Source organism: Panthera tigris, chromosome C1 (assembly GCF_018350195.1).
Source record: "Panthera tigris isolate Pti1 chromosome C1, P.tigris_Pti1_mat1.1, whole genome shotgun sequence".
Taxonomy (NCBI): domain Eukaryota; kingdom Metazoa; phylum Chordata; class Mammalia; order Carnivora; family Felidae; genus Panthera; species Panthera tigris.
The window spans coordinates 76,435,391-76,448,590 of record NC_056667.1 but is presented as its reverse complement, the minus strand read 5'-3'; the positions used below and the strand labels follow the sequence as shown (position 1 = coordinate 76,448,590).

At 34.1% G+C, this 13,200-nt stretch overlaps 1 protein-coding gene across 24 annotated transcripts in view; it reads left to right on the top strand.

Moving 5' to 3' along the window:
* The window catches only part of ZNF644 (zinc finger protein 644), a 128,709-nt gene that overhangs the window by 92,954 nt on the left and 22,555 nt on the right, over positions 1-13,200 (top strand). For 18 of the 24 annotated variants that reach the window (XM_042997841.1, XM_007073756.3, XM_042997833.1 and 15 more), the window contains 2 exons: positions 8,889-8,991; positions 9,797-11,495. In XM_042997841.1, the coding sequence (XP_042853775.1) occupies positions 8,889-8,991; positions 9,797-9,989 (296 nt within the window). In that variant the 3' untranslated portion in view covers positions 9,990-11,495. Of the gene's footprint in view, positions 1-8,888; positions 8,992-9,796; positions 11,496-13,200 lie in introns of those variants that run through there. The other 6 variants (XR_006221690.1, XR_006221687.1, XR_006221689.1 and 3 more) reach the window with 3 other exon arrangements.

Sequence of the window (13,200 nt, the reverse complement as noted above, 5' to 3'; positions counted from 1 at the left end):
TTATGGATACTAAGTGTTTTATTATGCCAGCAAGAAATGGGCTATTTGCCCACAATACGAAAAATTGATTGGCCATTTGCCCACAATACGAAAAATTGATTGATTCAGTAATTCAACAAGCAGTTCTTTTAGCTCATGCTCTGGTTTATGCATTGTGATAAGTACTGCAGAGATAAATTGCATCTTAGAGTAGAACCACATAATATATAACTTTAATACAAGGCAAATCGTAAGTGCCATTGGTACTTTTGGCTAGACCAAGACTCAGCAAGGTTTTAGGAAGTCACATTTGATTTGGACCCTGAGGATAGCTAATTGAAATGGAAATGGGGTTAGGGGTAGGGAAGGAGCATACCTATAGGAGGGAGCAGCTTGGGACAGTGTGGAAGTTTATTGCAAATACTTAGGAAGTAGGAGATAACAGGAGTAGAGGTGAACAGGTAAAGGACATGGAATGCCAATCTTATGGTGATGGAATTAGCTTTGTAGTGAGGAACAAGGGAGGATTTTTTTGTTTTTGTTTTTGTTCTTTTTTTTTTTTTTTTTTTTAAGAATTTGAGAAACGTTAAAGGATTTGGTGGGGAGGTGGAGAAATTATAAGTGAGGTCATTTTAGGAGTCTTGAACCAGGACAATGACAATAGGAATGTAAAGGAAAGATAATAGATGCACAGATAATACTATGGAAGTAAAGTAAGCAGAACTTGGCAGATTAATTAGAAGTAGAAGAAGAGGACAGAGACAGAAATGGCTTAGGTTTTAAATCTTGTTACTAGGAGGATGGTTGTACTAAAACAGTTAATGAATCTGCTGCGGTGGGGTTTCCTAAAAGGTTAGGCTTCATTACTTATCCAGCAACACCTAATCATCCAGCTATCCACTGTAATAAAGCAAATAACCACACGTACTGAATCGGTTAAGTTTGTGGTTAGGAAAATGGAACCCCGAAAAATGTTGTACCCTTGTGGCACAAAATGTTTACATTTTATGATGCCCTCTTTTGATGTCATTAGTTATAAATTCTAGGGATTCTCTTTGATTGATACTCTTTTTTGACCAGCCACTTGTTTTTCATAAAAATCCTAACGAGTCCCCTACCATTCCTATTGGTGCTGTTACTAATTTTCTGAGTTTTGCTTTTTATATCTTGTTTGGATCTTTTTAACAATTGAACTAACCTGGACTGTTATGTTTTGGGATTTTTTAACATGTCTAATATCTTTATATCCTTTGTTATAATCTTTTGTGTTCGTTATGATTTCCATTCTAACATGAATTTTTTAATGCTGTTTATAATCTGGGTTAAGATATAGTTAGACCTTAGAGTAACAGGGCATGTTCTAGGCAGAGCTGAATGTAGGTAATCAGCATTAAGTAGCTTTATAGAAATAGTAAAACAATACACAGACTCTCTCTTTTGGAGGTTAAGGTGAGAGGATGACTTGTGGAGACTCTGCTGGTCCCTCATGTGTGTAAGAACTGGAAAAATAGGGCTCACTATTTCTTTGTTGTGTCTGGGATGTAAGGGATAAGGTTAATTCTTGCTCTGCAGTGTTTAGAGCGTCTGTTTAATTGTGGCCTTAGCTGGAAGTTAACTCAAAGTAGAGGATACCTGGTCAGCACCATGTTTGATTTTAGTTTGGATTTTGGCTGGAATGTGTAAACATGTGAAAATTATAAGAAAACTGAATCAGAGATCTGTTGGGGTTTGTGTGTTTGTGACCTTTAGATTTACCATTATAATTATTGTGCGCCCTATGTAAGTTGAACATGATTATGTTGAAAATAATTTAACTGCAATATTAAAGTAAGGTAGATTCCTTACCTAATTTACTTTATAGTCAGAAACAGTTAATTACTCCTACTAAATATGAAATGATATTTTGGAAATACTGAGACTTTCAGATGTCAGGGAGTGTGATTATATTCAAATAATTCTAAACAAAAGTGATTTATAGCAGATTAGTTATGTATTTTAATGTCTATTCCAATTTCAGGTGTGTCTTAGTCTTAGGAAAGTGGTCAGTATTGGTAAGTGCCTATTTTGCTTTAGTAAAACAGCATGCAAGTTCAACCCACGTTAAGGAGGAATTTTAAATGTTTTTTTCTTTACCTGTTGCCACAGAGAAATAATAAATTTGCTATCTTTAACTCCTAACTGACTAGTAAGCTACTCGTAGCCAGAGTATTGTTAGTGTGTAACTTTTGACAAGCTAGAAAAACTTGTATGCCTCCACTTTCTCTATTTATAGAAATCTGTGATAAAGTATCATACTTAGGTATAGCTTTTCCCTTTATGTTTTAGGGACATAGTACTCAAAATATTCTTTTACTAATATCCCCTCTACTTTGAAATAGCAGAGACTTCTACAAGTTGAATATACTTTTTTTCTTCCAAGTAGACCCAAGTTTAAATAAAGGCTATCTTCATTTGCTTGAACTCATTCTCTGGGCTAAACATAGATGCCTGGCTATTGCTGCCCTTAATATAACTCTTAATTTGTAGGGCAAACTCAAGGTACCTGCCTTTTCTAGACTAATACTTTAAGCAATAAACCTCATACTTAAAGCAAAGGAAATCTGCTTTTCAAGTATTTTTGCATTCCATCCTCTTCTAGGCAAAATGTTAAATCATGCAGGATCTGATTAACTTTGCTATGATTGTTCTGTGATTCTATGTTAGTTACTGTTTTTAGTCATTGAGAATGGAAACTCTAAAAATTGGTGAAAGTAACTTAAAGTACTGAAAAAATATCCAATTTTGGAGGGAAAATGTCAGGAGAAAATAATGGTGAAAATACACTTCAGAGGTTGCTAATTGTATATCTTATCTATAATGCTTAATTCTGATTAGAAGGGGAACATTGCTTTTCATAAAAATAAACCACTTAGGGGCGCCTGGGTGGCGCAGTCGGTTGAGCGTCCGACTTCAGCCAGGTCACGATCTCGCGGTCCGTGAGTTCGAGCCCCGCGTCAGGCTCTGGGCTGATGGCTCGGAGCCTGGAGCCTGCTTCCGATTCTGTGTCTCCCTCTCTCTCTGCCCCTCCCCCGTTCATGCTCTGCCTCTCTCTGTCCCAAAAATAAATTAAAAAAAAAAAAAAAAAAAAAAAAACGTTGAAAAAAAAAAAAAATAAACCACTTAAACTGCTTTATATGTATCTTGGGAATAATGATTGGTTTGATGATGGCAGTATACCTAAAAACAAAAAAATTGGTATTGGGAGTAGGGAAGTCCTTTTCCATTTTAATGGGTTGTAGAGAATAAGATTTAACAATTCTTCTCTTAATAGCTATTTTTTTTTTTTTTTTTTATGAGCCAAGAGATTAAGAAGTGGAGCTGAGGGCTGCCTTTCTCATTTAGAGTGGTAGATACTCAGGACCCAGAACTAGTTACACAATTTGTAGGGTCCCGTGCAAAATGCAGATGTAGCGCCTTGTGTTAAAAAATTAAGAATTTTAAGGGGCGCCTGGGTGGCTCAGTCGGTTGGGCGGCCGACTTCGGCCCAGGTCATGATCTCGCGGTCCGTGAGTTCGAGCCCCGCGTCGGGCTTTGTGCTGACAGCTCAGAGCCTGGAGCCTGTTTCGGATTCTGTGTCTCCCTCTCTCTGACCCTCCCCCATTCATGCTTTGTCTCTCTCTGTCTCAAAAATAAATAAAAACGCTAAAAAAAAAAAAAAATTAAGAATTTTAAGACTGTGTACAAGAGCGTTAAACTGAGTGTGGGTTGCTTTGTGTCTGCTCAAGTCATATACCCATGAAGGCTGTTTTGTAGGTACTTTACGCAAAGATAAGAGTGTACACTGAAGAAAGAAGAATTTGGCTCTCTCTATCCCCCATCCCTACTTTATCCAAGGTAACAGGATTCTTCCCCGATTCTTCCCCCCAAAAATGCCATGTTCCTTTTTCAGTTGGGACTGAGGGCAAGAAAATGTTCTTTGCACAGTCTGTTATGTGCTTGGGACTTACGAACTGTGAAAGATTAATGACGGCAACTAACATTGAGTTTATCAGCTCACACTTGTGTATCCCTTGGGACAGGCATATGCATTCTCCTCCCACCTCTCCACTGCCATTACCTATCTCCTCCACTACCAGTGTGTTAATGGTGGTAGAATGATGATTTAACCTATTTGTGTCTTTTTTTATCCCTCCTGTCTTCCTGAATGAGCTCATAGCTGCTATTGCCTACCCATCTTATACAGACCAACTAGATGGAGAAGAAATTTTTCTTCCCTCTACTAGGGCTATACCATACCTCTTATTTTGGATAGGTATAGCCTGGCCATTACATTAAGTTTCACTTTACCCCAGAGATACCAACAACCAGTTAGGAGCAAAACTGATGAAATGGGACTTTTAAATAAACGGGCAGGGGAGGATGATTGCAAATGAAAATATTTTGGAGGTGAATGTTAATTTAGCTTAGTTATAATGTGCTCCTTTACCACACTGAACTTTGGATGTTTCTAAGAAATAAATCCTCATTTTTTGAGATCATTTGTGTAGTGAACTAAAAAGAACATGAAATTCATTGAAACAGTTGTATTTAATGGGCAGTAAGATGGAAAGGGCAAAAGTACTTACTTAATAATGTTAGAGCCTTAATGTTAGAGCCTAAAGTAAATTCTTTTTCTTCTGGGTATAAAACTAAATAATGCTCAAAAAAAAACAAACTTGAATTTGTATCTCTTGTGTTATTTATTAATTTGTTTCTCACTGATCTGGTTTAGTGCTTTAGACACACTGTTGTTGTTGTTGTTGTTGTTGTTGCTGTTGTTGCTATTGTTGCTGTTGTTGTTATATTTTGTAGCATAGCAGTTTGGTGTTCTTTTTGAGGGTTCATAAGTCTATTGTATTTCTCTTTCATTCCTATTTGATCAAACAGCTGTTCTGTTATATACTGAAAGGTATATTCTAAAACTTTGTATGTGGCCTTACAGTATAATTCACTCTCTTTACAAGTAAGTTAAATACTCCCAGTAGCAAATTAGATCCTTTATAAATCAGATAACTACAAAGGTGTTTTTAACAGTTTTCTGGTTAAAATCAATCACTTAAACATTCTTTACCACCCTGAATAGGAACCTTAGGAAGGTTTGAATGACTGAATTTGTTCCTTTCTGAAGATGCAGTTATACTCAAGAGAAGAAAATTAAGAATTTCTAAAACCAATGTAGTATTTTGTGTAAATACATTTCAAGTACAGAAACAATGTTAGATTTAAAATACTTTGGAAGAGATAAAAGTGTTTGTGTTTTTATTTTTTGACACTAATAAATAAGTGCACACATAAAATCCTATTACAGGGGCGCCTGGGTGGCTCAGTCGGTTGAGAGTCTGACTTTGGCTCAGGTTATAATCTCATGGTTTGTGGGTTCGAGCCCCATGTCGGGCTCTGTGCAGACAGTTCAGAGCCTGGAGCCTGCTTCAGATTCTGTGTCTCCCCTCTCTCTGCCCCTCCCATGCTCATACTCTGTCTCTCTCTGTCTCTCAATAATAAATAAACATTAAAAAAATTTTAAATCCTATTACAAAGAAAAACTTTGTGTAAATTTATGTATTTGGCAGATTATTAATGTAAATAACTTTGTTAAACTTTTGACTATTTATCACAAATATTGATAAGCCCCATTATACTAAAACTGAATGTGTTAGTGTTGTGTTCTAATGTTCTAGTGACTCCTGGTACAGTCCAGAATAAAACTGCTTTTCCCTCTAGATATAATAAAAACTGTTGAATGAGAACATTTGTGTAATAGATATGTTTGTACATCATCTATTTCATGTAGTGGAACATTTTGTGTAAATCATCTTTTTCATGTAGAGAATACCATATGGGTGTCCCTTTTGTGTGCATATTAATATGTTAAATACTCATTTTTTTTTTTTTTTTTTTTGCAGATTTTTCTAAAATGTTTGGGCTGTAATGCAGGTGTGAAGTTTGGATGTTGGTATTAGAAAAAACTATTCCTGTAAAATGTATTCATGTTTTATCATCTAAGATAAATAAGTGACATTTCAAGGGATAAGAAATTTAAAAGTGATCATGGAGGGGCACCTGGGTGGCTCATTCGGTTAAGCGTCTGATTTTGGCTCAGGTCATGATCTCATGGTTTGTGAGTTCGAGCCTTGCGTCCAGCTCTGTGCTGACAACTCAGAGCCTGCTTTGGATTCTGTGTCTCCCTCTCTCTCTGCCCCTCTCCCACTCGTGCTGTCTCCCTCTCAAATATAAATTTTTTTAAAAACAAGAATTATGTAAAAGTGATCATGGAGATATTAAGACACCAAGGTATTTAGGTATAATTACCAAAGGCCCTAGGTTTTTTAATATACTTACTTTATGGAGAAGTTTTCCAAGGGATGCTCAGTGCATGTGTTCTCTGAACTTACTTGGAACACTGGGTAATGGAGATTCTGTCATATGCTGAGAGAGTTGTCCTTTCTGAAGTCATAATTCCTTTAAGTATTAATTACTATAAAAACTATGGCATTTTCATTTAAAATTTAGATCTGATCATTCATAAAATAGCCTGAACCTCAGTTTCTAGAGTCCGTATAACATCAAAAGTCAGAAAAATTCTTTTTCCTGTATTAAAGTCAAAATTCTTTCTACACCTCAAAGCAAACATGTCCAGTTCCATTTTTAAAGAACCACAGCATCTAAATATATAATAAAACATTGTATTGCATACTTGCCTATCACCCTCTGCCCTTATCCCTCAATTTGCTTTACACCCTTAACGTTAGCATTCTGTGAACAAATTTTTAAAGGATTGTTATAATGCATTCTGTTTGTATCCTACAGTAATTTATTTACATTTTAAAAGGAATTTGAATACAGTGTGGCAATTTTGACAACCAGCAAGCTCATCAAAGTAAGATTCTACCTATAATCTCATGATAAACCAAATGCTTACTCTGTTGCACATAACAAAGACAGGGATTGTGTGTGGTTTACCTTATAGATAGGGAAAGAAAAGCTGACATCTAGTAACACTTAGCCCTTTGAGTTCCCTAAACTCTTTACTTCTGTCTAGTGTATGAATTGCTTTAAAGTCCATTTAAATTCAGATTGTTCACCAATGCAACTAGGGGGAAAAAGGTGCTACTTGCAAAGCACTTGATACCTCACTCTTTCTGCTGGTTGTGAAGAACTTAGTTTCAACATATAAGCTAGACTGATCAATGAAGAATATGACTGCTAGCAACATATTCATTTAAACAAATGATGCCGAGGTGTGCTACAGGATGCTATCTGTATGGCATAGTAGAACAAATTTCCATTCATATGCTGTCTAAATGTCAAAGGTTCAATGATTGGGTTTTCCTTTGAGTATTTGTTGAGTTTCTACTATGTGCCAGGCTCTTGACTGAGAAAACTAATGAGATTTTTCTATTCCAGATTTTGGTTGTTTAGCTTTGAATTAGCCATTCTTTAATACTTAACTTGATTTCCTACAGTTCTTTACTTACTAGATTCTTCTTCTGAGCATAAGCAAAGGAAGACTCTGGGCCCAAGCAGGATTTTACTTTTTAAAAGGCAGGTGACAAGAAGCAGAAACCAGTGGCTTGAATGAGATTTGTCTAGGCTTCTCATGGATTTTAATTTTCTATATGACATTTCTGTTAGCATTGCTACTTGACTGTAAGGAACTGTGTTTACTGGTTTTGTAATAGTAGCATCTGTTCTTTTGGAATCTGGACTTTGAACAACTCATTTCACAGAGTCATTGGATAGCCAGTTCCTATTCTTTCTTACCTAGAATTTTTCCAGGGGATTTCACATGGCAGGTTGACAGAAGAAAAGCCATTTGTGTAACTCTTCTGTTACATTTGTTTCCCTTCCCCTTGGATCCCTAGAGATAACTCTTACCTTCTCTTCCTGCTAATTGACCAGCAGCACCCTGGAATACTGTCATCCCTTTGTCCAAAGGAATGGTGTAGTTGTATTCAAAGACCAATAAAATGTTACGTTCTGTCTATTCCCCCTATAAAAAATACCTTTTTTTCCCTTATTAAGTTAGATTTTATAGAATAAGTGATTGAAGGAGAAGTCAAGTAATTGAAAAAATTTTTAAGACAGCACTACAATTTTGATCGACTTTAATATAAAAATCTTTTTTCCCATTTTAGTCATGTTTTAAAAATATAGATAGGAGATAATGTAAATTGAAAAAAATGTGAAGAATAGTTAGCATTACATTTCTGGTCCATTTGTAAACTTTTGTGAGATAATCTGGATTTATATTTCTTAGTAAAATTAAACATGTATTATTGTACATACAATACAGGTTGAGTTAAAATTTGAGAGTTGAGCTTTTTTTGCCCTTTCATGTATAGGGCCAGCATATAATTTTAAGAGCTATTTGCTATTAATAGAATTCAAAGTGTATTTGCCCTAAAATTGATTTCTCATTGAGCCTTTTATTTGTTGGTGATGATCTTTTACTAGGTTTTCAAAGCATGTGAGACCTACTTAATGGAATAGTAATCAAATGGAAATTTAATATCATGATCTTAAGTAAAAGATTATAATTTTCCTGAAAATAAGGAAGATTAATGAGATATTAAAATAATGGACTTATGGCCATAAGAGGAAAGATTACTATTGTAATAATTGACCAATTCAGTAATTTTAAGTTTAGTTACATTTTCTCAGTTCTAGTTTGGTATGATAAAGCATTATTTGAAAAAGTAGTACAAGAAGAATGTATGCAGGTAATATCACTGTAATTAAAGACCCCACTGCAAGTTAGTGCATGCTTCAGGGTACACAAAAGAATGTAGACTTTTTCTAACTTGATTTAGATGGTCTTGACCTCTCTAGAAGTATGTATTTATGTTTTGGAATATATAAGAAACGTTAAGTCTTTCTCTTCCCTTTTTTAGCCTTAGATTGTAAGCAAAAGAAATCAAGGTCAAGATCTGGAAGTAAGAAGAAAATGCTAACGTTACCTCATGGTGCTGACGAGGTTTACATTCTCCGATGCAGGTATATGCCTATTTTGCCAAGTCTGCTCGGTTTCTTCAGACTTGCTTTGAGACATATTAGCTGACTTATTTGGGATTTTTAATTTGTGGCAGAAGGTGCATTCTCAACAATCAAGTTTTAAATGAACTTTTGGAGACAGGCTTAAATACACTGTATTTCTCATAATACACTGTATTTCAACAACTGATGAATAAATTTTTTATATTTATCTCAGAGTCTCTGATACTGTTGATTTATGAAAGTAGCTTTTTTTTGTTGTGGTATTTATTTGCTTTGTTGGGTTTAATTTGATTTGGTTTGATTTTTTTTTTTTTCCTTAATTGTCTTGAGTTTCTGCTTCTTGGGAATGCGTTTTCTCTCCACTCATACTTCTAACTAAGTATAGCTATACAAACTCATTCCCACCTCCTTCTATACTCATTCTCATGCAGTTTAAGGAGTTCTGAATTGGGGAAGGGTCTTTTGAAAACAGTGGTACATTTTGGAATTATAGTTGTTTTAAATGTATTGAGATGTATAGGCATTAAGACCTTTTAGTTAATTTAATTTAATAGTAATGTTCCCACCTCTACAAATATTCCTAGAGGTAATATAGCTGTTAAGCCTATGAATTGGCAGTTTTATATTGTATTAAATCATTTTGACTTTGTATGTATTTAAAAACTGTTGTCAAGTGCTCCCGTATATGGTAGCATCTCCAGGCTATGGTAAACTCTACCTCTTATGTGTATGGATTTTATGTGACTTGGTTTTAAATAAAGGGAATTGGTCATGTTAAGAGAACTGTTATCAACTTCTTCTATAGGTTTTGTGGCCTAGTCTTTCGTGGACCATTGTCTGTTCAGGAAGACTGGATTAAGCACTTACAACGACACATTGTAAACGCTAATCTTCCACGGACTGGAGCTGGCATGGTGGAAGTCACGTCACTACTTAAAAAGCCTGCCTCCATTACAGAAACTTCATTTTCTCTACTAATGGCAGAAGCAGCTTCATAGAACAAGGAAACCTTTTAAATAGCAAATTTAAATTGGATGTACATTTGAAATTCTTTGTCTTTTTTTTTTAAAGCCACGTTAAATTATCCGTTTATAAATACTAAAGCAGGAATATGGGGAAAAGTGAATTACAGTGACATCAGAGCAAACTGAGTACTTCAAACAGTAAGTAGTCTATATATTTTATATAGGACGGAAGCTGTGTTTTTAAGGTTTACTAAGTTTTGTCAGTTAATGGTGTTCACTCGATGAAAGATCAGTACATGTAAGCAGTCATTAATAAACTGTTGCACATGAATAACTTAAAGACAGACTTACTGGAAAATTACATTTTCTGCAGTGTTACCAGAATCAAAGTTCTGTTTATTCCCCACAAGACTTGCATTGAAAAATAAGATATTATATTTTGTTTGTATGTATTTAGTGTTTTGTATAATACCAGGAACCGCTAAACTAAATTTACTCAACTTAGGGCATTAAATATCATGTACTTCATAGTTTGAGACTGTTCACTCAAATAGGGCAGAGTACTATTCTATCTAGATGTGTAAGTGTTTTTTTAAAATCACATGGAACGGTTTTTTTTTATACTAAAAAGTGGAGGGAGATTTGTTTAAACAAGTATTTCTAAAAGAAATATGTACATAGTCCTGGAAATTATTTGTGGTAAGGAAATATTCTTTACTCCAGTTGCATTTCTCAGACAATAAAGTGGTGCATCCATGCTACCTCCTACTTTGTCAACAAAGATGCTATTTACCCTTTACATTTTTGTATCATAATAGATTTAAAAAATCTAATGTTCTTTATTGCAAGACATCCCTTTTGTTAACAGATTTGTTTCTTTTTAATGTTTTACTTAAATTTTGACATGCTTACAGGACAGGTTTGCCTCTTACTTTATTTAACATTGTAGAAATGTAATTAATGAACAATGCTCACTACACAATTTAGAATAGGCTTTCTCATTTATATTCCAAATTTGATCAGTTAGCAAAACTTAATACACCAATTGAAATATTTCTACATATGATGAGAATGTTTACAATTTAAATTTTAGAACTTGTTTTGGATGTGACTATATGTACGAAAATCGTGTAACACTATGCTCATGCTAAGAACCGACATAACGGAATTACTGAAATAAATGTGCTGTGAGGAATGGAAAATATGGTGCAGATGTCTTGGTCATGATAAATTGTGATTCTTTTAAACTCTTTCCAAAAACAAATTAGTTCTTTTAACCTGCAATCAGATTCCTTTACAAATAACAGTTTTTGTATGCAAGCACCATTTCATTTTATTTCATGTAGTATGGCTAATACTATAGTTGAAACAAGGATATGCATTGATAATTTTCTTCGTATGTAAATAAAGTTAAAAACAGTTAAAATAAGGAGTATTTTGGTAGAGTATATACATACCTCACTGCCAGTGAATTGCTTTCCTATGGTATATCTCCTTACCAGAAAAATCTCTAAATAAAAAAAGACTTAAAGAAAATTATAACGTCTATATTGTGAAGCATTTCTTACTTTTATCACTGGTGGAAATAGTCCACTTGAGGTTGTGTTTTATGTTGTTTAAATTGTTTATACTGAGCAGGCTACTTTATTCACATACCTTATATGTGAAATTAGGAAGTGGGATTAGGTGGAACATTTTCAACCAAGGGTCTCCTTATCTCTGAGGTACTAAAGTACTTTCAAGTTATTTTTGTTTTTTGAAATCCCTGATAGAAACTGTGTATTTCTCTGTAAAGATGAGGCTAGCTAAAATTTCAGATTCCTTTACTTCTGACTCAAAATATACCAAGTCTGTGTATACCAGTTCTCTCTTACTGCGAGACAGCTCTTACTGAGCATGTTTCATTGATAGTTATAAATGAGTATATTTTTTAAATTGGAAGACATATTACATAGCCTGCAGAATTCACAAATTTAAAAAAATGAGGATTCCTCAAGGGAAGACTAGCATCACTAGAGTTGAGTCCCTTTCAGCTCTCATTTTTATAGTTCTCTGATTTTATCTTATTAAGCAAACTGTCAAGATGTAAGAATACAAGTAGTTTGACCACAAATTTTATAAGCAAACCTGGATTATAATTTTTATGTTAAGCTATATTTAAAATAAATATTTCTTTTTCTTAATGTACATAGAATTCAATCTAAGTAGAGTAATTCAAATTAAAAACAGTAAACTATAGGGATTCCTAAAAAGTAAATTAAACAAAAAATATTTTTCATGGTAAAGATATTTGGGTTTCAAAATTTGAAAAATTCTTTAGGAAGCCAAGTTTATCCATTATTTGACAACTAGGAAATTAAGACATAATTTTCATTCGGCTTCTACTAGAAAAAAAATTCATATTGTCTCAAATTATGGTATCATAATATAGCCTGATTCAATATTGAGTATTGCCTATTTTCTTTTAACTCTTTTTGTTGTTGTTGTTGCCTAAAATATTTGAGCTTCTTTAGTATTAGAGCTTTACTTTCTTTTTTTAAAAATCTGGTTAAAAGTGTTTATTTATTTAACAGCATCAAGACAAAAAAGTTAACTTCTCTAAAAGTAGTACTTTCTACTATGCTTCTTTAGAATATATTAGAACCATGGTGTAGCTAATATCTCTATTTTGGATTTCACATATTTAATTATGGGTTAAGGAGATGATAGTTTTTCAGTAATAATTTACTTATTTATTAAATGTGTTATTTATTTTTGAGAGTACAAGTGGGGGAGGGGCAGAGAGAGAGGGACAGAGGATCTGAAGCCGGCTCTGCGCTGACAGCAGCGAGCCCAGTGTGGGGCTCAAACTCATAAACTGCGAGATCATGACCTTAGCCAAAGTCAGACACTCAACCAACTAAGCCGCCCAGATGCCCCATCAGTAGTGATTTAATAGATAGACTTTTCTTATGGACATACATATAACCTCCCAGGAACTATACAGTTAAAACATATTAGTCTAAACAATAGCTTTGATTTTTTTTTCCCTCACTAAGAAAGCGTAATATATGCTCATTTTAGAAATATTATGAAAATGCAACAGTAAAAAGGGGAAATAACCTTGGTATAATCACTCAAAGACATTTACTTTTACAGCTTGTTATATTTCTTTCTCTTACTGTTTCAGTGAGCTTGTGATTGTATTATATAACGTATACTGTTTTCCAAATTTTTTCAAATGTTTATTTCCTTATTTATTTAC